At 48.4% G+C, this 22,080-nt stretch overlaps 7 protein-coding genes across 7 annotated transcripts; 3 read left to right on the top strand and 4 right to left on the bottom strand.

The window, feature by feature from the left end:
* Positions 1-1,420: 1,420 nt before the first annotated feature.
* BBA_04949 (DOC family protein) lies at positions 1,421-1,876 on the top strand (the record flags this gene model as incomplete). Its single annotated transcript, XM_008600046.1, has 1 exon — positions 1,421-1,876. One exon carries the CDS (start codon positions 1,421-1,423, stop codon positions 1,874-1,876), a length of 456 nt encoding a protein of 151 aa, XP_008598268.1.
* Positions 1,877-2,471: 595 nt separating this feature from the next.
* On the bottom strand, positions 2,472-3,188 carry BBA_04948 (prenyl cysteine carboxyl methyltransferase, putative; the record flags this gene model as incomplete). Its single annotated transcript, XM_008600045.1, has 1 exon — positions 2,472-3,188. The coding sequence occupies one exon, from the start codon at positions 3,186-3,188 to the stop codon at positions 2,472-2,474; it is 717 nt and encodes a 238-aa protein (XP_008598267.1).
* A 501-nt stretch (positions 3,189-3,689) lies between these two features.
* Positions 3,690-5,438, bottom strand: BBA_04947 (Cytochrome P450 CYP617A1; the record flags this gene model as incomplete). Its single annotated transcript, XM_008600044.1, has 3 exons — positions 3,690-5,067; positions 5,134-5,341; positions 5,381-5,438. 3 exons carry the CDS (start codon positions 5,436-5,438, stop codon positions 3,690-3,692), a joined length of 1,644 nt encoding a protein of 547 aa, XP_008598266.1.
* Positions 5,439-6,215: 777 nt separating this feature from the next.
* Positions 6,216-7,676, top strand: BBA_04946 (flavin-binding monooxygenase, putative; the record flags this gene model as incomplete). The annotated part of the gene is made up of 1 exon (XM_008600043.1): positions 6,216-7,676. One exon carries the CDS (start codon positions 6,216-6,218, stop codon positions 7,674-7,676), a length of 1,461 nt encoding a protein of 486 aa, XP_008598265.1.
* A 4,441-nt stretch (positions 7,677-12,117) lies between these two features.
* On the bottom strand, positions 12,118-17,273 carry BBA_04945 (phytoene dehydrogenase; the record flags this gene model as incomplete). The annotated part of the gene is made up of 7 exons (XM_008600042.1): positions 12,118-12,138; positions 12,191-12,947; positions 13,003-13,825; positions 13,904-15,022; positions 15,683-16,970; positions 17,052-17,173; positions 17,243-17,273. 7 exons carry the CDS (start codon positions 17,271-17,273, stop codon positions 12,118-12,120), a joined length of 4,161 nt encoding a protein of 1,386 aa, XP_008598264.1.
* Positions 17,274-17,716: 443 nt separating this feature from the next.
* Positions 17,717-19,567, bottom strand: BBA_04944 (phytoene synthase/lycopene cyclase; the record flags this gene model as incomplete). The annotated part of the gene is made up of 2 exons (XM_008600041.1): positions 17,717-19,481; positions 19,545-19,567. 2 exons carry the CDS (start codon positions 19,565-19,567, stop codon positions 17,717-17,719), a joined length of 1,788 nt encoding a protein of 595 aa, XP_008598263.1.
* Positions 19,568-20,542: 975 nt separating this feature from the next.
* On the top strand, positions 20,543-21,885 carry BBA_04943 (putative carotenoid oxygenase; the record flags this gene model as incomplete). Its single annotated transcript, XM_008600040.1, has 4 exons — positions 20,543-20,637; positions 20,708-20,806; positions 20,951-21,322; positions 21,882-21,885. The coding sequence occupies 4 exons, from the start codon at positions 20,543-20,545 to the stop codon at positions 21,883-21,885; spliced, it is 570 nt and encodes a 189-aa protein (XP_008598262.1).
* Positions 21,886-22,080: the final 195 nt, after the last annotated feature.

The following is a 22,080-nucleotide window of genomic DNA, read 5'->3' as shown; positions in this document are numbered from 1 at the left end:
GCGTTGTCGATCAGTCATTAACAGATGCCCATTTATTAAGAAATCGGTGAAGGGAGGGACTTTGGGGGACTGATGCAGAGCACTGGCTAATAACGCCCCCTTTGGACGCGTATGGCTGCAGGTTTTCTCTTCTCGTTCTGACCAGAGCAGCATTCTCCTACTAGACCAACTGGCAAATGGCGGGGCAATCAAGGCGATGTAATAAACTTCTCGCCGGAAAAGCAAACCTGGCTTACATGGCTGATATCGCGAAACTGGCGATGTACTGTACAGGGTACTCTGTGATGGTGACTTGAGCGAGCGAGCGGTCGCTGCGCGTGACATTGCATTTTTAAAAGCTGTATGTTGTCACACTAGCCATGATATCGCATATATTTCTATATTACCATGTTTCTCACTATCACGGGCTCAGCGTACTCGATATGTCGATCGAGTCCATCAGATGCGTGCGACGTCATGTTGGTAGTACGTTGTACAGCATATCCTTTCTTACTGACCCGCGTAGAAGATTTGGCGTGAACTGTTTGTCGCAAAGGTCTACTACGTCTTATAGACCGATTTGGACCTTGGAGCTTTCGGGGAATGATAACTTCTACTTTGACATTTCTTCTGTTTCTTTCTGTCCACGATTTCTCTACTCTGTAAACTATTCTTCAGCCTCCCATGTTTCTGTTGCCTGTCCCATGTAATACAATGGCTACCCAAAAGTGACGCGAAAAAAAAAGATAAACTACCTTAGAGGGATAAAAATAACTTTAAAGAGCTATAACCAATTAAAGATAAGAAATAGTTAAAAATTATTTAAAAAATATAAATCTATAATCTTTAAAATATATATAATTATATAAATAAAATATTATAAGTAATTAAATATAAAAAGAAAAATAAAGTTATAAAACTAGTAATATTTTTTTAAAATAAAGTACTTTAATACTTTAAAAGAATATATTTAGAAATATAATAAGCTTAAAATTATATATTAAATATTTCTAAATAGTAAAAGAGTTAAACTTTATAATATATATTTTTAAAAAAATATAATATTTTTATTTAGTTAATAATCTTAGTTTATAAAAATAAGCTCCTTTTTTTTTAGTTTTATTAAGATTTTAAAAATAATTAAAAATAATTAAGTAAAATAGTTATTTAGTTTAAATAAGTTATATTATATTGTTCTAATAATAAATTTATTTATTATATTTAATAAATAATTTTTAGTTATATAATATAATAATAATATTTAATATTAGAAGTAGGTTAGTTTTAAACTTTTAGCGTCACTTTTAGGAGGGCACTGTATGCATGTCCACACTGGAGCGCTAGAAATAGCACGGCGGTTTCCATAGGGTTGACCTGCCAAGCTTTTTGGGTATTTGCTTCATATTCGCACTTTAACTTATCACTTGACTATTAGCTCAACATGATAGCCCCCACCTACCGTTTTCCTACAGCTGCGCAGGTGATGCGTCTGTATTCACAGTGCATTGGTCTCGCAGTGCCGACCCAACCAGCCATGCTCGCCTCTGCGCTCTACTCGCCCATACGCCACGAGCAATACGGGCAAACAGACTTGTTCCAGCTAGCCGGGCTTCTAGCCTCAAAAGTCATTTTAAACCACCCGTATCAGGACGGAAACAAGAGAACGGCGCTTTACGCGGCAGACATGTTTCTCAAGATGAATGGGTACCGACTAGAGACGAAACCGATGGGCACAGAGGACGCGCAGCGGTATCAGGAAATTGCTCTGGCTCAGGTCTCGGCTGCTACTACGCAGTGGTCGTCGGAGGATTTAGGGGCGTATTTTGCAAAAATAGCTACGCCCTTGGCAAATGCAGACGATGCCAGCGACACCCTTGACAGCACTGAAGAGCACTGAGCTGGTCTGTATTTCACGTGCCTTATGCGCCTCCGTCTCTGGGTATGCTCGTGAGTGCACACGGTCGCTTGTACTTTCAAGTATCCTGCACCCACAGCCGGAGCGTCGCAGGGCTGATACTGGTCTCGTTCTGCCGCGTCAGGCTGGAGTTATAGTCAAGCGTGGGTACGAAGTCGCATCTTGAAGTCATTCGTGCTGCTAAAGAGAAATATCCCGTGCAAAAGGCACACGAAAGTACTGCGGCTTCTGCTTGGTTCGGCAGATGTAAATCGTCAAGACTGAGGCGCTATTCGCAAAACATTGAGCGAGACTCGTGAGAGAATTGCAACGAGACCATTTCCGGATCCGCGCCGTCCGGCTATACAACGCTGAACCTCATACAAAAGCTCACGTGGCCCTCAAAAATGATAATGGTCTGCCCAAGGTCTTCAATGTAGATCTTGATGGGTTTTGTAATGGGTGTGCCGTCCGTGTCGAGATTGAGGTAGGGGCCTTGACGTAACAGAGGTAGCGAGAGTCCAGATACACCTGCTACGCACCCACCTACAGAGACATATTTATTAAAGCAACATTTTTTTTTTCAATTATTATACAACTATAGAAGACCTGGAACAAACCTTGCCGTACGCTTGTTCCACTGTATCCACTCTTTGCCAAAGAGTTCCTTCAGCATGGCTTCCTCTTGGGAGACGCGCGTGTAGATTTGCAAGACGGTCAGCAGCCCAAGTCCAGCATAGGCCGTCGGCAGCCAGGCATCGATGAGCGGCCCATACTTTGTCGGGATCAGGCATGCCGCAGCGCCATCTGGACGGAAAAAGGTGGCCGCGGCAGCAACTGCCACCAGAAAGATGCCCGTGTAGCTGGGGTGCTGGATGTATCTGTAGATGCCGTCCGTGACCAGCCCGCTCGGCTTGGCCAGGCCAAAGGTAAAGTTGCGACCGAGGCCGTGAAAGGCGCCCAGCCGCAGGGGCGCGCCGACTAGGATGGCCAGGAACGAGGCAATCGTGGTCGGGCTCCAGGCAAACAGCTCCCGGTTGAGGCGGGCTGTGGTGCCGACGGGGCAGATGCGGGCAGCCGTCGCGGGCGGGCTCACGACGAGCGCGGCATAGTAGAGGTTGAGGGCCGAGACGGCAATAATGGACATGTAGATGAAGGCATTGTTGCCAGCGTAAAAGGCGATGCTGTCGCTCTTCCAGGCGCTCGCTTTGGGCGTGTGGTTGGGGGGGACGATGATGCGGATCGAGAGGATGCCGCACACGACAACGGCAGCGAAGAAGGAGACGCTGTCAAAAGAGTAGACAATTTTCTCCATTGCCAGAAAAGAATTCCAAAGTATTACTTTTAAGTTGGGGTCTGAATTGTAGATGAAGTGCTATGGGAGGAGCAGACGGACTGGCTGGCGATGCCATTACAGTTTTATTTGGGTAGCGAGTTGCCTCGGCTTCGGCATTCGAGCTCTCGGTTTGCCGGCGGGACAGCGTAGCTAGGTCCAAAACGTGAGTCTATGTTTCCAGAGAAAAATAATTAAACTGCATTCATAAACGACGACTACTCTACCAATATTACAAGCATATTTGCTCACACGAAGCGGGAGGCGGGAGCAAGAGCCACTGCAAACCGTGTTGGCTGTATAGATGCCCGGGTCTATATCCCCCGCTCCGCTTCATCCGACGGCAACAGCTAGCCCGACGGCAAGAGCTAGCATGGTTTTGGAAGAGACAATATAATTAAAAGTGATCATTGCATATATTTATTTTTTTTTGAGCGCGATACAAGTAGTCCCTCCATACACTTCGTCTTACCCATCCAAGCTTTACCAACCATCGACAACCCGAACCTTCATCTGCAAGCCCCCTTCAGGCTTCGCAACGACACTAGGGGGAATAATTACGTTTCGTTCATCCATCAGCGCCGGATCATCAAGCTCAAAGGAGAAGCGTCCCACCCACGCGGCCAATAAACATGCCATTTCGGATCTTGCAAAGGTATTACCAATGCATTTATGTGGTCCCTGCAGAAAGGTCATGAAGGCATAGTTGTTGGACAAACCGGCGCTGGCTGTGTAAGTGTGACCAGTCCCATCGTCGTGCGACTTTAGCCATCGCTCTGGTTTGAAGTCATGGGCATCCGGACCCCAGAGTAGCGGGTCGGTATTGATTGCCCAGATGGGAATAATCACCATTGTGTCGCGTGGTATGAACTGGCCTTGAACTGTCGTATTACAGTTGTTGACTCGGATCGTTGCAGGAACGGGGCCGTAGAGGCGAAGAACTTCGTCGCAGACGGCATTGAGATACGGCAGGCTGTCAATGTCGGCGCTAGATATACCCGAATCTGCATTCTGTGGCGATGGAAGTGCAGCACGAATCTCGTTTCTCAATCTTTCCTGCGCGGCAGGGAATCTGCAGAGCATATATACCGCCCAAATCAGCGCCGAGGCAGTAGTCTCGTGGCCGGCAGACAGAAAGGTCAGCGCCTGATCGACTAGTTCTTGGTCGGAGAACAAGCCTGCCCGCAATGCGACACTGAGAATGTCAATTCCCAAGTCTTCTTTGTTGGCCATCTTTGTCTTCTTGGCGCGAATGAGCTCGGTAGCGACCTCTCGGAGACTATCTGCCGCCGTAGTAACGTCCCTGATGCGCGATAAAGGAAGTCTCTTCATCATCGCATCAGGAAGCACAGCCCAGAGGATAATAAGCAAAATGTCTTCCGATGAGGGATTCAGCTTGTAATATGTATTGGCCAGCGGACTTTGGGCGTTTTGAATGGCACCAAAGTCGATACCGCTTGCCGCGAGACCAATGATATCCAAACCGCTGCGGACAGCCCAAGCAGATATGTCCATGCGCATGTAGTCCGCGGAGCCATAGTTCTCTCGGCACTCTTCGGTCATTGCAGTGACGACTTCCTGAGACTTGCTCCAGAAGAGAGGATAAAGGTCCTTGATATGACGAAAAGAGAATGCAGGATTCATGTTTCGCCTTTGCTTCTTGTGAATCTCTCCTTCGGTAGTGAGCAATGCCCATCCGATAATATGCGAGAGAAAGCTGCGCGCAAAGTCTGGCTTCTCGTATTGCATGCTGTTTTTGACAAGCACCTCGGAAAGAGCCTGAGGTGAGCGAATGAGGAGAGCCTCTTGATTGCCTGGGAACAGTATGCGCATCAAGTCATCAGAGTCTGTCTCTGAGAACCTTGAGAGAAGATGATAAAATTAGTCTCTTGTTTTGTATGATGGTGTTTTTTGAAAGATGACAAACCATTTCCTTGCCATTGGTCCTGGACCATACTTTTGAATCTCTATGCCAAATCCAAGCAAAGGCTTGCCTCCCTTGGGAGAGTACAGATGGCGAAGCGGCGAGACGTAAAAAGGATAGATAAAAATGGCATATATAAAGAAAAGGGCCAACTGAGCGGCAAACAGCAGCTGAAAGATGCCAACGTAGACCAACAATGGCGAAAGGCCGCCTATGTTTGGTCGTAAGTGGAAAACCCTGACCAACGCACAGTCGAGCAGAGAGTTGAGAAAAATAAAGCGCAACGGTATCTTGCGTAGACTTGTCATACTGAAAGCGATGCAATGATAATTTCTTGATTGATGCGGTGCTGTGATGGGGGACGGGGGGGTTCCTCAAGCAGAAATGTTCCAGCCAAAATCCGTCAACTTATAAGATCAGGAGCTGGGTAAATATATACAACCGTGCACCAGCCTGCTGACATTAATTAATTCATTCAAAAGTCAACAAGATTCGAGAGACTTTCTGCTCTATTAGGCTCAGTAATAATTTGTTGGGGGCCTTGTTCGTACCTTCAAACCATGAGATCAGACCTTGAAACGGCCAATCTCCACCGGCAGTATCGTTTGTGCTCCGTCTCCGTCTCGCCTGGATGCTATCACATGTAACACGAATCTCAATGCCAGGTGAGATTTTGCTTTTAAACTTCCCCAGATGCGGGGTGACTGACTATAAATTCATTTTCACATGTGATTGACGAAAGATACTCTTTGCACTGGCTCCGTAACCTGTCTCTCAACAAGTATACCCCAGCCTTGGAGATATGCTCCGGCTACTACGTTACTACAAAGGCTTTCCCGCAATTGAGCAGTGCGTAATTGTATTCAGTTTTACATGTGATTGGCTTACCTGTGCTTAGTAAAACAGATTCTCTGCATGGTCCTCCGCTTTTGCAACCTGTTCTTTAAAAGTATGCCCCAACCGAGTGATACGCTCCGGCTACTCCGTAGGCTTTCGACAAATTCAACGCCCAGAATCCATTCTATTAAGGCCTCATACTTGTCACTTGCAAAGAAAATCCTTCATCTTCTACGCAGGACGGAACCATGGAGAAAGTCGATTTTGACCTGGCCATCATCGGCGCTGGTGTTGCTGGCATCAATGCAGCCTATCGCTTCCAGTCCGAGGGCCCCAAAGGCATGACCTACGCCATCTTGGAAAGTCGCAATGCCATTGGTGGCACATGGGACTTGTTCCAGTATCCTGGCATCCGGTCAGACTCGGACATTTTCACTTTTGGCTTCGAATGGAACCCCTGGCAAAAGCAAGAGACGCTCGCCATGGGCCCGGAGATTAAGCAATACATGGAACGCTCCGCCAAAGACAATGGCATCGACGAGCATATCCGGTTCAGACACAAAGTCACAGCTGCTAACTGGAGCCCAAGGAAGAAGTGCTGGGAGTTGACAGTGGTAGTCAACGGTGACGCTGAGAGCCCCGTCTTTTACACGACACGGTTTATATACCTTGGCACCGGCTACTACGATTACGAAGAACCATTACAGACGACAATAACAGGTATAGAAAAATTTCAGGGCAAAGTCATTCACCCCCAATTTTGGCCCAGCGACTACGACTACAATCGCAAGGAGATGGTTGTGATTGGATCCGGTGCTACGGCTATCACCATTGTCCCTACCGTCTCTGACAAAGTCAAGCATGTCACGATGCTGCAGCGCAGCCCGACATATGTGATGCCCTTGCCAAATCGTGGTCTGCTCGTCGTTTTCCTCTTCAAGCTCTTCCCCCGCCGCATGGCACACTGGCTCAATCGCTGGGTCTGGATCATCCAAGTCTACGCGCTGATTCAGCTGTGCAGTGTTGCACCTAGTCTTGTCAAAAGATATGTGCGCTATGAAAACGAGAAACATCTGCCGCCCCGCGTCAGCTGGGATCCTCACTTTAACCCTCGGTACAAGCCTTGGGAGCAACGCATGTGCGCTTCCATGGACGGCGATTTGTTTGCCGCCTTGAGAAGCGGAAAAGCTAGTGTCGTGACGGACACCATTGACACCGTGACTGAACGCAGCATCAAGCTCACCTCTGGTCAGGAGCTGCACCCAGACGTTATTGTCACAGCGACGGGGCTACGCCTACTTTTCGGCGGCGGCATCACCTTTACCAATGACGGAGAGGAAGTCACAGTGGCGGACCGGTTCCTGTGGAGAGCGGGCATGCTGCAAGACACGCCCAACTTATTCTTCACCGTCGGATTTGAAAACGCGTCGTGGACTTTAGGATGCGACTGCGCAGTCTATGTCATGATTCGTGTCATCAAACAGATTGAAGAAGCCAACGGCACATTTGCGTATCCGTACATGGAAAAGGAGCGCGCCGAAGCAATGTCTCTGCATCCTCACTTTACGCTTCAGGCGACCTATCTCAAAGGTGCGTATGAAAAGATGCCAAAGGGCGGAACGGGCGTATGGGCTCCAAGGGACAACTATATGCGTGGGCTTTGGCAGGCAAAGTATGGTGACGTCAAGACAGATTTGGTCATAAAATGAGCAAACCAAGTGTTATAAGAATTGTATTTAGTTAATAATATAGCCGTCAGCCGTCCATCCTCGTCAACAATGCGGGCATCACCAAGCCCTTGACCATCATGGAAATGCCAATGGAGGTGAGTACAAAAAGTGTTTTTCAGGTCAACTGCTTTGCGCACTGGACGACGGGTGCAGGAGTTTCTGCCGCACATGATGTGGCAGATTGCATTGCGGCGAAAATCTTTGGCAGGACCTGCTGGGGGAAGTGAATGTGCCGTCACATATGGGCTACATTTACTGGGTTCCGTGGTTGGCCTCACTTGATCCAAATCTTTGCTCGTGATTCAATGGGCAAAGCAGCAGCTAGTATTAAACAAGATTTAAATCTGAGACGTGTTTTTTTTTTTTTTATATCATCTCTTTGTTCACCTTTTGCAAAGTTTGCCTACGGACCAGAGGCTTTATCGCTTCCCCAGACGGTACTCGGCAATGGACGCGGGGCTTGTCTCTTTCCCAGGTAGTGTCTACTCGGCCAACTACTTTGCCCACTCAGGCCTGTGGGCAAATCTAAGGGGGGTTCCTCGTATTTTGCTCTTTTGTCGGGATCTGCGCCAGCATCGTGTGTGTGCAAATTCCACGTTCCCCGGATATTTGCCCGAGAGCCGAGGGTCCCAGAAACGCGGGGTCGGCCAGGCATGCATCGCGGTTCCGCGGACCGGTTGTGCCATGCAAGCGCTCCGTTGCCGCTCTGCCGGCGTGATTGTCGCCCATACTAGGCACCCCTTAGCGGGCACCGACTTGCACAATACAACATCCTTACCTCTGCCCAACAGTGATGATGAGAGTTAGACTGCGGGGTAAGGCTGGAACTGTGGCTGCATTAACCGCCAATCTGACCGAATCTAGTATAGCGATCCCATCAAGACAAATACAGAATTTAGGGACTTATCACAGTAGGTATTAAAAAGTAACGGTAAGAAAAAAAGATATACTACCCTAAAGTAAGAAAAGCTAGCTAAAAGTAACTATAACTAAGTATAGTTTATAAAAAAGAACTAAAAATATATTAGAGAGCTTTAGCTTATTTATAATAATTAAATAAATAAATTAGAATTTTTTATTAAACATAATATTTTATTTAAAAAAAGACTTAGTTAAAGATGTTAAAAATAAATATCTTAATGTATTTTTAATATATTTTGTTAGTTAATCTAAGAGTATGATTTTACCCTAAAAAGTATATATTTAGGTGTAAAATCCGCTTTTACTGTCACTTTTTGATACCCACTGTATCAAGGCTAATTCTTATCTGACTAGTTAGGATGTCAAGCCTTCCCAAATGGTTAATGTTTACTCTTATTTGGCACGTGAAAGCGAAACAATTCTGGTGTGCGCCAATGGAGGCATCAAGATGACCTATTGCGTAGCGTCGGGGAAAGAATCAAGACGATGCTGTGTCAGCTTGCGTGGTGCTGCAGAGTGCTGGGCTGCCTGTCGTCCAGCCCGCCTCCTCGGAGCACAGCATTGTCAATGGTGCCCGGCCACCTCGCTCGCGAGGCCCGGCCCGGCTTGCGGCCCCTTCATTCCTCCGCTCGCGCACCCGTCCGATCAAAACGCCTTCCACCTCGCCCTCTCCCAGCATCGCCTTGACGTTTTGCTCCTCGCCGTTTCGTACCCCCGCCCAGCGGCGCCGCGTCCCACGTACGGCTGGTTGACGGGGTCCCAAAACGCCCGGGCCTAAACCTGCGCGTACATGTCGCTCCCAGAAAAGGGGTCCCCCGGGGTTGACTGCGTTGACGGTGACGCAACCCCGCCAGCTCGCGGCTCCGGCTGCGCGCGTTCATGGCCTCGAGCGCCGCCTTGGGAGCCCGCGTACACGGACTGGCCCTCTGTAGCCCAATCGACGACGACACGCTCGACACGTTGACGATGCGGCCCGACCAGTCGCGCGGCAGATAAGGGCTCCGAGCCTCACTTCTTCTGCATAAATAACAAGAAGAGATCATTGCACCACTGTCCAAAAGTTCGGTTTCGGTGAGTTGGCACACGTATTAGTAGTGCCAATTCTGGCAGCTAGAGCTTCAAAATAAACTTCCAGGGCAGTATGCAAGCGCGACCAAAAGTGCCGCCTTTCTCATAATTCAATCTTGATTCCATCTTATAGAGCAATTTAGGTTTTATCCCTAGTACTGATATTCTCTACCAATCCACTGCTCACTTGGTATATCATCTTTTCGAGATTCCATGACACATGTACGTTAAATTCATCTAGTCGTTTTCATATATGTCGTCTTCCTCACTCATGTCTTCATACTCGTCTGTTTCCTCCCGCCTCGGTATAGCAACAAGTTGTGATTGCCATTGAAACAACGAAATCCGTTTTGAAAACACTCAACACACAACTGCATTCCGCCAGCGCAGACCTTGCAGTGACGGTACACGCTCGAGTACATGATTTCTCGAAGACATATGTCGCACCAAGACAACGCGTCATCTACCACGAGGGGATTCTTTGTGTTCCGGACATGTTCTTCATCGGGTAGTTGGTACGACACAAGGACATTCACCAGTTGAATGTTTGTTTCCTTCGCCCACCACATCGCGGATCGGCCCTGGTAATCAGTTGCGTTTTTATCCAGCCTCCCTTCTGCGAGAAGTAACTGAACAGCATCGACGTGTCCTTTTTTTATGGCAGCCATCAATGGTGTAGAATTGTAGAGGTCTCTGGTATTTTCTTCCGCGCCATTGTCCAGTAAGAGCCTGATCATGTCCTGCCGACCTGTACTAGAAGCAACTAAGAAAAGGGGTGTGCGACCAAAATAATCCTTTGTGTTTCTCTCAGCTCCATGTAATAAAAGAATTTCCACAATATGTAGATGGCCGAAGTTTGATGCAACAGACAGGGCTGTTTGCCCGCGTGAGTTTACTGCTTCCAAGTTGGCCTCCTTCTGAAGCAGCAGTTGAACAATTTCAGCGTGGCCTTCTCTTGAGGAGGCCAGAAGAGCACCGCCGTGCATTCCTGCTTGAATATTGACATTCGCATTGTTATCCAACAGGCATTGGACTACTTCACGGTGCCCTTTCGCAGACGCAGCCTCCAGAGCACTGCCGTACCGCCCACCCTCTGCGTTGACCTTGGCACCTCTCGCCACTAGATAGTTAACCATGCTGTGGTGTCCACGCCTTGCTGCAGCTTGTAAAGCGTCACCGTAAAAGCCGCCTTGAATATTAACGTCAGCACCTTCCTGTAACAGATATTCCACCATTTCATGGTGTCCTTTAGCAGATGCTCTCTGTAGACAACTGCCATAGAAGCTTCCCTGTACGTTGACATTTGCGCCGTTTTGTACCAGATAACGAACCATTGTGAGGTTTCCCATACCCACTGCGCATTGAATGGCACAATTATTGTTTCCTCGAGTAAGTGCATTGATGTCGGCACCCCTATCTAACAGGAGTTGAACTGCTGCTTCATTCCCGGTCCGTGTCGCGGAATAGATGGGAGAAGAGCTAAATGCGCCTTTGTTTGGGTCTGCGCCAGCGTTCAGCAACTTTTTCATTATATTTATATGCCCCTCCTGTGACGCAGTTTCGAGAACATAAGAAGGACGGCAAAATGCATTGGCATTGGCACCGAAGCCAAGCAAGATGTCCACAATTCCTTCAAACCCCCCGTAGCAGGCTTTGTCAAGTGCCCCGTCTAAAGAAATTTTGCGTTGGTTGATTCCTTCAGCGGCATGTTCAAGTACGAGCTGAACCATCTTTGCATGACCACCTTCCACAGTAGCTGCAAGTTCAGATTCAAATGTCCTGTGCGACCACATCAACGTGGCGCCGTGAGCAAGCAACATCTGAAATATGGATTCGTTCCCCCCTCTTGCTGCACCCATGAGAACACTACCAATGTAATTATCCTGGAAGTTTACATCGGCACCATGATCAAGCAATTTTTGGACCATGTCCTCTTGTCCATGATGCGACGCAGAGCGAAGAGCTGACCCCAAACCGCTGCGAGCTGTTTCGTCCTCGGCGGCTTTGTCGAGCAAGAGCTGCAGAATATCATTCTGTTTATGCGTGACGGCCGCATCGAAAGTATTGAAATCGATCTTTGCACCGTTATTGAGAAGTGCCTGAACTACTTTGGTATGTCCCGCCCTTGTCGCAATGGAGAGTGTGGAGGATCTCCTGCCGTAAGATGCATTTGCATCGGCTTTGTTTTGGAGTAACAATGATACTATTGCTATGCTCCCAAGCTCCACTGCATGCGCGAGAGGGCCAACTCCGCCGCGTCCTCGATGATTCACATTCGCGCGATGGTCGATCAGTAACTCTACCATTGCGATATCATTGTTCGATATGGCAACGCTCAGTGGAGTTTTAGCGCGTCTATATATATTCGCATTTGCTCCGCGGGAGAGCAGCGCTGTCGCGATTGCCAAATGTTTTCGCTCTACAGCCGCCATCAGAGCACAACCGTAATACCCTTGTATTTGATCAATGTCTGAATCAAAGCCAAGCGCTAGGATAAGCTTCACAGAATTAAGTAAGCCGCTGAAAGATGCGTAGTAGAGGGGCGTGACTGTGTCGCTGCTGTTGTCCTTGTAATAGTAGTCTGTGCTAGAGATTTGATAACCTATGCTGAATGCTTCGTGAGCTGCAGCTGAGTAGTAATTTTTGACAAGCTCAACCACTTCGTCACTGCATGATTCCACCGTGAATGCGAATTTTGACCAGTATTTAGCTGCGTACTTGGCAAAGGGGTATTGCTCCAACAGCTGCCGTCGTAGAGTCGGCCCTCTCAAAGTCATCAAGTACGAGACGCAGATTTCAGTAAGAGTTTTGGCCGCAGTAACCTCTTCAAAATACCCTGCTACGTCTTTTTCGAGTTTATCCGACTTGAAATACTCCTCAACGGAAAGATGCGCAAGTTGTAGTTCAATGACGTGTTTCTTCGCCCGCTGGTCATACGCTTCAACCAGAACAGCGAAACCAGGACAGTAGCAAACGATCATTTTGGGATCTTCCAGCCGATATCTCGGCTCGAATCGGGGGGTATCGGTCAATCGTACGGTAACTGCGTCAACCGCCTCATCGATTCGAAGTGGCCGTTCAGAGTAAGTCAAGAATTGTAGAATTCGAATGGCGTGATGTTTGTAGGCTGGATTGATTCTACCCATCATTTGGGCATAAGTCGCATCCAATGTTTCTGGTAGATTCTTCAACTTGTCCTCCACATCCCCAGGGCTAAGGCACATTTCTAACGTGTCAAACTGACAGGCTACCCATCGGAACCTAGCTGAATTAGAAAATCAGTCGAGCAAATCGAGTGAGAATTTGCAACACATACATTCCTTTGGCACCTTGAATAAGTGTATCCCGCATTAGCTTCTGTAATATAGGCTTGTTTTGCCACAACTTCATCCTCGCGACTCTTCTATGGACATAGGTAGTAATGTCGTCGCTCACTAGGCCAGGCTGTAGTAAGATTTTGTTGCAGTTGTGCCACGTATCGATGGATTCTTGTATGTCTGGCTCGGGCCGGCTCGTGAACATAATATGAACATTTGAGCAAGCGCATTGTAGATGCTCAATCCATGATAAGAGACCGTTGGCTTTTTCTTTACTGCGGTTGCTGCACTCGTCAAGTGCATCAAGAACAATCCAGACTTGACTGCACAGCTTGATCATCGACTGAAAGACCTCATTTAATATGTAATAATCGGGGTCTTTGTTGGGGACTTTTTTTTCGAAGAGCTTGTCCAAGGGTGCGCGAGCGTCGTCCTTTTTGTCGTACAGCTGGTCAATAAGAGAGCAGAGCGCATTTTCTGTGAATTGCTTCTTCACATCGGTGAAGTCAAAGTAGAAAAAGAGGGATGCATCAGATGTACGTTCGTCTTCTTCCAGATCTGCAATAACAGTGTAGCTGAGAATGGTCTTGCCGCACCCTGTCTTGCCATTCAACCATAACGAGGACGATTTGTCTGTTTTCCAAGACTTATAGTGTTCACTATCAAGTAGCCATTGACCAGTACCGCTCTGATGCTTCCCTTTAGCAGTGCTAAAGTTCTGCCGGTAATCTGGCGGTGACAGCCATTCCGTGATTTTGTCATGGCGCAAGGATGTGTGGAGATTGCTGATTCCAGCGGCGGCTTCGTGGGAAGAGGAGAGAACTTGATTTGAAACTATCTTAGCGGGCCGTAACAACAGCACAACTTATCTCGGTATCTATTAAGCTCATAATAACATACCATCTTGAAGCAACTCGCTAAGTTTCTCCGCTTCCGTGGCGCTGCCGGGCTGGATCTTCTCGAGGAGACTTTTTGTGTATGCCGCTGCAGTCATGGCCGCATATCCCTGCCACACCTTGTTCTTATGCGTGTCTGCATAGTCGCATATCCCTCGCACCACCAAACATGGGAAGTGGTTCATTAACCCGCCGGATTCCATTTCGAAACAAAGCACGTCTCTTTCTTTTGCCAGCCTGTCCCGAATTGTGGCGTCTTTCATGACTTGGTTCGCAGTGGCAATGAGTCCGTAATGTATAAATGGATCATCTTCATCTTCGTGCCGCTCACGGCGGAAAACAAAGAGCGAATCTTCCACGCCACAACTGATATCGCATCGCGAATTATCATTGAAAGGATGAACGACAGTCGATAAATAAAGCTTGTCCGAATCCGGGCCTGGCGAGCTAAACCTTGCTCTTATCCTTGGTACTTTGTTCAAGGCTGTCGTGATCATGTCTGGTATGTTGTGGCCGTACATCTCGTGTGCCACCTTGATGGCACTGACTGCCTCCCTGAGCACTGAGGGCGGCTTATCCAGATGCTGTGTCTCCTGAAACGCCTGGTTCTGAATAGTCCTGCCGTAATCATACTGGAAAACGCCAGGTTCCTCATTTCCTGGCGCACTCACAACAACATCACCTAGCCGGATGTCGTGTTTCTCGCTTGGTGCACCACCACCTACGCCTACCATGAGACCGATGGTGATATTGGGGAAAGTGCTAAGCAGGTTCCTGGCAGTGGCTGCTGCAGTGGCAGTACCGTACTCTCCGTCCGGGAAAACGGCAATGACAACATTGTGCCCGGCCATTTTCCCCAGCGTGTACTGATGCTTCGAATTATCCGATCGCTTGTGCTGCTCATCAAGAAGCGCAATGGCGGCGACGTATTCAGGAGGGATTGCACAGATCCAACCCACCGTGTAATCTCCACTAGGGAGGTCTGGCAGATCACGCTGGCCACCAGCATCGGTAGCATTGCTTGACGACATGAGAGAGTCCTTGTTTTCGTAGTGGTAAAGAATTCCCAATTCATCTGGTACTCTCGGACCAGAGGGAATGCGAGACGAGAATAATTGAATGACTGGGCAGCTGAGGGGTAAGTGCTGACAAACTTCAGCCGACATGCAAGTTATCACCAAGGAGGGGGTGGCAGTACATCCCGCATTTACTTGGCCCAGGAGCTGGACGCATACATGGCGTTCCAATATCCATCATAGGGAGGCGATCCGTGATGTACATGAGGGCTGCGGGGATGACATGCAAAAGGGTGTAAATCGTAGGCAGCAACTTCTGTACGCATGCCCAATGGGCTGATTGTAAGTGCGCCGTAGGCATTGGAGTTGAATCACACTGGGATCTAAGTAGCGAATTATTTAAGCCAGAACTAATGATTCTATTACTTGTTGCCCAGCTCCGTCTCGTGCGGGGAGTGTCTCTCTAACCCTACACGGAATTACTGTAGTGAGGTTACATCACAGAGGACCCCATACCTTATGTTTGAGACTAGAAAGATAGTGGAATAAATCACAATAAATTTATCTGAATCCCTCAATTTTTATTGCCAGCCCCACCGACACCAACATACAAAGAATGCCCAAAAGCAAACCCAGCGGAACAAGCGCGTTCGCGCTCAGCGCCGATCCTGGCGGTGTACCTTTTTCAGCCCATGGCTTTTCCATACTCCAATCCTCTAATATTTGGTTTACGGTAAGCTTGCTTCCAGCTAGACAGATTGGCATACCTGCTCCGGGATGGGTGCTTGAACCGACAAAGTAGCACGCGCCTACATCAGGATTGCTGGTACTCGGTCGAAAGCTCAAGACGTTGAAAAAACCGTGACTTAGTCCAAGTATAGCGCCACGATCAAGATTGAAGTGAGTTTTCCAAGTTTCCGGGGTATTGACAATTTCCTTGATTATTGCGTCCCTCAGTCCAGTGACGCCAGTACGGGCTTCCAGTGTCGAGATGACGCATTCGCGAGCAGTTTCCCCCATTTTGTGCCAGTCCTTTTTGCTTGTCGTACCCCCTCCTAGATGACCAACTGGCACAAGAACCACTACGGCATCGGTACCTGCTGGTGAGGCGGTTTCATCGACGCGGCTCGGCACATTGACATAAAAGGACGGCTGTTCTGGCATATCCTGCCGCTTGAAGATTGCGTCAAAGGACTCGCGGTACTCATCAGCGAGAAAGACATTGTGCGCTTGAAGTTCGGGAATCTCGCGAGACAATGCCCAGTAAAAGGAGATGGAGCTGCAGGAAGCCGGCTGCTTGGAAAGACGCTCAGCGCGTGGTGTGCTAGGTAGTAGGTGATTGGTTGCATAGACTAGGTCAGCATTGATCACGACGACGTCGGCCTTGAGTTGTTCCCCCGATGATAAAATAACGCCGGTTGCGCGATTTGAATGCTCGTCGACCATGACACGATTAATTGGTGCGTTGAGGCGATACTTTACTCCTAGGCGCTCTCCAACAGCAACCAGACCCTCAATGATGCGATGGAAGCCTCCACGGGGGTACCAGATACCTTCAGCCAGCTCTGAATATTGCAGGAGAGAGTAGATTCCTGGCGCATCATAGGGTGAGAGCCCAATATACATGGTCGCAAAAGTAAAGACTCTTCTCAGTCGCTCACTCTTGAAATACCTCGACGCCCGGCCATACACTGACTCGAAAGGATGAAGCTTGAGAATGTGTCGCAGAAAGCTTGGCCGCGCCATGGAGAGGAGCGACGTAAAGTTCTTGCGGAGAACATGGGTCACGCTGAGCTCCAAGTGCCTGTGAGATTCCTGCAGAAAAGACAGGTACTGCTGAAAGCCAGCCTCGCCTTCCCATTTCTCGATTTCCAGCTTCATGCTCGCCAGGTCGGTGGATGCGCTGAAGCAGTGGCCGTCGTGAAACCAGATATTGTAGTTGGGCTCGCATTTCAGTATTTCAATGCCCTCAGACTCGATGGATGTGCCCAGATCGTGAAAAATCTCTTCGAAGAAGCGAGGAATGAGTAGCAGTGATGGCCCTTGGTCGAAGCGCTATTACAAGCCAAAAGTCAGCGCCATGTCGTGGCATTGCCCCGTGAAAAAATAAGTAGCAAATCAATTGGATCAACTTACGTATCCTTCATGATGAATCAAGGAACATCGTCCGCCGGTAAAGTCATTCTTCTCGCATACGGTGACATCGAAACCAGCTCGGGCAAGGCGTGCCGCCGACGCGACTCCACCGATTCCGGCCCCTAAGAAGAAGAGAAAGAAGAGCACATGTTAGAGTCAAAAGAGACATGAAAATGAACTTTACAACTTACCAACTACAATGGCGGAAGGCCGCTTAGCCATGGTGCTGTATTGAGAGCTGTTGTGGCTGAAATGTATGGAGGATCGCTCAAAGACTGATGAGAGTCCTCGGCCGACTAAATACCTCCTGAGCGACGTAGTGTGTCTAATTTACACCGCATTTGTGCTACACAATGAACCTGAGGAACATGCATGTATACCTGAATTTGGAACTTTTAGCAATACGTGTATTTATACCAGCAAAGTGTGCATGCCCTTGTCTTGGTTTGTCTTGGCTGGCAAGGTGAGTCGGCATATTCATCTGTCCAGTCAGGAAAGCAGCACTTGCCACCTACATGATAGACCGCAGTAAACTCATGATAGCTCGTATTGATTTCGAGATCTATCTAAACGATTAGCTACATCGCACAGGGGTGTTCAAGATCGAGCTGATAACTCCATGGCCTCATCGCAGCATCCTGCATCGTCGCGTCCTCATCCCTGTGCTACCTATACATAGCTTTCCACGCCACCAAGAAACGCCGCCGTGCAGGTAAGCTGGCTCTGCCCGCCTTTAATTCGTAATCACCGCTTTTCAAAGCTCGCCCTATCTCCATGTAGCTCTCCACCGCGACGCGCATGGCTGCGCGTGACTCTTCAGGCAGCTGCTCAATGGCAAACCTGCAGTCCTCATACATGCGATTCGCCCGCTTTAGTAACTTGGCACGTAGATGCAAGACGCTGGCATCGCCGGGTCTGCTGAGAACATCCCCATGTGTGAGCTTGGACGCTTTGAGCCACTCAGTTGGCAAGTACACACGACCCATGCGCGCGTCTACGGCGATATCGCGAGCAATGTTTACGTATTGCAGAGCCATTCCCATGCAATTACCAGATGAGACTAGGTGTTTCCATAGTTCTGGCGTCACTTTGTGGGCAGTATGATGCAATAATAGACTGATGCACAGTTCTGCGACGGTCCCTGCCACGCGAGATGCGTACATCTCGAGGTCAGCCTCATCTGCAATAGGCCACTGCGCTGCGAGCTTTGCACTCTTTTCTCCTTGCGCAGAAAACTTCAAATCGGTTTCGAAGCCATCAATCATACGGTACAGCGGCGCACCAGGTAGATGGTCAGTCGGCAAGTAGAGCAGCGCTGAATGTGTCTTGGGTGGAAAGGAGCTTTCGATGAGCGACTCGAGCTCTCTGCGACACTCGGTATGCTCTGACCGCGGTTCATAACGCAAATCGAGATACTTGCGCAGCAACAGGACATTGCGGCGCGCTTCTTCTGGGGTCGCCGCGTTGTCTATGAGATCGTCGGCAGCACGGCAGAATGAATAGAGCAGCGTCAGGTCGATGCGAAGTCGTCCGTTGAAAAAAGCACTCGCAAAGTGGAAACTGCGGCTCTTTTTCTCCAGCCGAGCCATGGCTTCTTGTATCGCAGTGACGCGACCCAGGTCCTGTGAGGCAGAATCTAGGAGAAGCGCTCTTGCAAGTGTCGTCGGCGGTGGCAGAACCGTGACCGTTGGAAACGTGGCCGGAAATGCGTAAAACACGGCCAAAGCATTGTCAAAGGCGATCATTCCGAAAACAATCATGGTGTTGGTCACGAGGAAAAATAGAGCCTCCTCGATTTCCAGGTTCGGCCAGAGATGAAAGCTCGTCTTTGTATCCTGTTGAATCACCCAGGTTCCTCGCCGAAGAGCAATGGTGTCGACCATCCATAGATACACAGTCGGTATAAGAATAGGTAGTGCTATATTCTTTAACGGCAGGCGCTGAGCAAAACGACCAGACAGAGCCCAAAGCAGCAGCATAAAGGGACCTGCCCAGCTCATGATCAGACCGAGATACGTGACTCGGCCGCCTTTCCAGACCATGTATCCCGCGAGCACGATAGCGGCGCATAACAGCCATGCAACATAGCGCTTGCGCGAGTGAAATCGATTCTCCAAGTGCGCCTTTGAATGCAGGTACGCAGCATGCGTGGTAGCTTTGTTGAGGATGAGATACAAGACGCTGGTGTTGTAAGTCTGAACAACGAAGAAAAAGACTTCTTCAATCGGAACTCTGAAAAGCTTTGGTCCCATGATAGCTTCGGGTGGGTAAGTCCATACGTGATCTCGAATCAAGTAGGAGTCCCATGGTAGTGTTGACACCACAGCGATACATGTCAACGATGCAACACGGTAGTAGTCAAGCGGTGTCGAAAAGGGCCGGTATAAAAGTGACAGGAGAATGGCGGGCGGTATAGTGAACTTGAGATGGCTACACACACGTGGCAAATTGTCAGTATCTAAGGTGTGTTTAAAGTATTTAGTTTGCACTCACACGTAAGCATAGTCAAACTCCATGGTGCCGACGCTGAGAGAGGAATTGACTCAGTCAAGCCAGGTCAAGTCGCGGAAAGGGGTTACAGCAGAAAACGTAAAATGACTCGAAAACTTGGTGAAGAAAGTTTCCTGATGGGCAAAACAGTTGCCTGTTTCGTAGGGAATGACGGCTCTTATGATGAGAATTGGCAATACAGATGGGGTCGCGCAAGATCTACATCAACTTTCCCATCACCCGTATCGGAATTTTGGCGTCTGCCAGCTGGTCTCAGATGTATGAATCGGGAGCCCGTCGGTGGGTGTAGTAGGATAAAAATTCGGGATGGGAATGTGTTTGGGGCATCGAAATGACTACTCAAAATACGAATACATACACATCATGTCGTCATGAACACGATTCGGCGAGTTGCACCACACTGGCGGACATCGGTGGCGTCCTGTATTGACCGGGATGATGCAGGCGAGGCCACATTTGTTTTACTGATTCGCAATTCTCTTCAGCCTTTGAGACGTCGCAGAGGTCACTTACATTCTCGACGAATATAATTCTTCGTAGACTGAATCCCGATGGAAGCTATGAATCTGTAACTTCTGCCCTGATCTGCTGCAGCATATATATACCAATCAGTACGTGGATAATTCGGTTCGTGTCAATTGTACTGAATCATCACCAGAATACTTCTGTGGAGACTTACAGCGAGCAAAGTCATCATTCCGAATTTCTTTCATTCCATCATCTTGTCTTTTTCTTCAACGTTGTGCAAAAGCTGCGGCTACAGCTGCAGAGAGATAGCTGTCTGTCCTACCTAAACGAGTCCGGCCTCGACGGCAGATTTAGAACGAGTTTCCTCGATCCGTACCGCAAAAGAAGAGTTCCTGCTTCAAAAGCAACTTGAAGAAGCCAGCGTTCACGCGCTCCGATCCTCAACGACACTGCCGCTGTTGCAAATCGATGCACTTTGGGGCACCACAGCCTCAATCAGTGCAGCTACATCCATGTGCGTGACCGCCATCGTCACCGTGTTGATTGTTCATCTCGAATACGCGAGACGAACAGGGCATACATTGCCTCTGCAGCCGAAACCCCATCCGTATGCAGGATCCCAGAGCCCCCCGGACCCAGCGGGGGTTGTGAGACATGACCTGACAATTCCTCAATAGATATCTGCAGGGTAATTTCGCCCCCATCCACAAGACGCCTCCATTGACAAGATGTGTCTTCTCCGGCCATCTGCCTCAGAAGCTTTCCGGTGGTCACTGGTGAGTACGTCCGCAACGGCGGCAACCCAGCCAATAATCGGGATCTGGGCCGCGATGCCCACTGGTTTGATGGCGATGGCATGCTCAGTGGTGTTGCGTTTTTTTGAAGACCCCGGTAAAGGCACTTGTCAATCCGCCATCCAGCTACATCGTGATAGCATGTCGCGTAGCACGTACACTTTCGCTCATCATCATTTCACGACTTCCGGGATCGCCGCAGCCAATCAAGAAGATTTCGGTTGCGAACACGGCACTGTTGTATCATGAAGGCCGCGCGTTGGCAACGGGCGAGACCGGACCTCCAATGCGAGTCCTGCTCCCGTCACTAGACACAGTTGGCCGGCTTCAAGGTGGGCGTACTCAAGGAGAACTAACAGTACCAGCCTCCCAATCTGAGCAGGAGCTGTTAGGTGGCCACGATCCGCTTGCTTTCTCGCGCGAGTGGACGACGGCTCACCCACGCGTTGACCCGCGGACGAAGGAACTCATATTATTTCGCTCAACCTTTGTCTCACCGTATGTACGATAGTCCGTCTTGGCTGCGGATGCCCAAATCCGAGACACACCTTCCATGGTCAATGTGCCTATTCCGGGTATCACTTGTGCCAAGATGATGCACGATCTTGGCGTCTCGCCCACTCACACGACAATTCTGGACTTGCCTCTTTTTCTCGCTCCGCAAAACCTCTTGCGCAAAATGTCCGCCGTCTCATACGATGACCGCTCACTTTCTCGTTTTGGAGTCTTTCCACGGCACGCTCCCTCGCAGATTTGATGGTTTCAGTCTGACGGCTGCTGCACTCTTCACACGGCAAATGCATGGGACTCGCAAGACGCTGTACATCTGCCAGCATGTCGACCGACATCCGCTTCGTTTGTGTTTTCTGCCGCGGGTCTGTTACGGTGTACCATTGAAACCTACTTTTATATAATTACTATTTAATTTTAAAAATTAAATCCTATAATTTACACCACATCACACTACATTATATAAAAATATAATATATTTAAATACTCTTTCCTCTCCTAATAATACTTTAATCTAATAAATATTTCTCTATATATTATTGAATAGTTAGTTAATTAAGATTTTAATAATCTATATATTTGATAAAGAGATATATTTATAAAGATATTAATATTTAAAAATATTATATTTTAATATTTTATTATACTCTATATATTATTTATTAGAATATTACTAGAAATAACATTTAATATAATATTTTTAAATATTAATATTTCTATCAATAACTATATAGTAACTAAGTCAC

This window comes from Beauveria bassiana (assembly GCF_000280675.1).
Source record: "Beauveria bassiana ARSEF 2860 unplaced genomic scaffold BBA_S00012, whole genome shotgun sequence".
Lineage (NCBI taxonomy): Eukaryota > Fungi > Ascomycota > Sordariomycetes > Hypocreales > Cordycipitaceae > Beauveria > Beauveria bassiana.
Note: the sequence above shows the minus strand (reverse complement) of the source record. Positions and strands in the feature narration are given on the sequence as shown.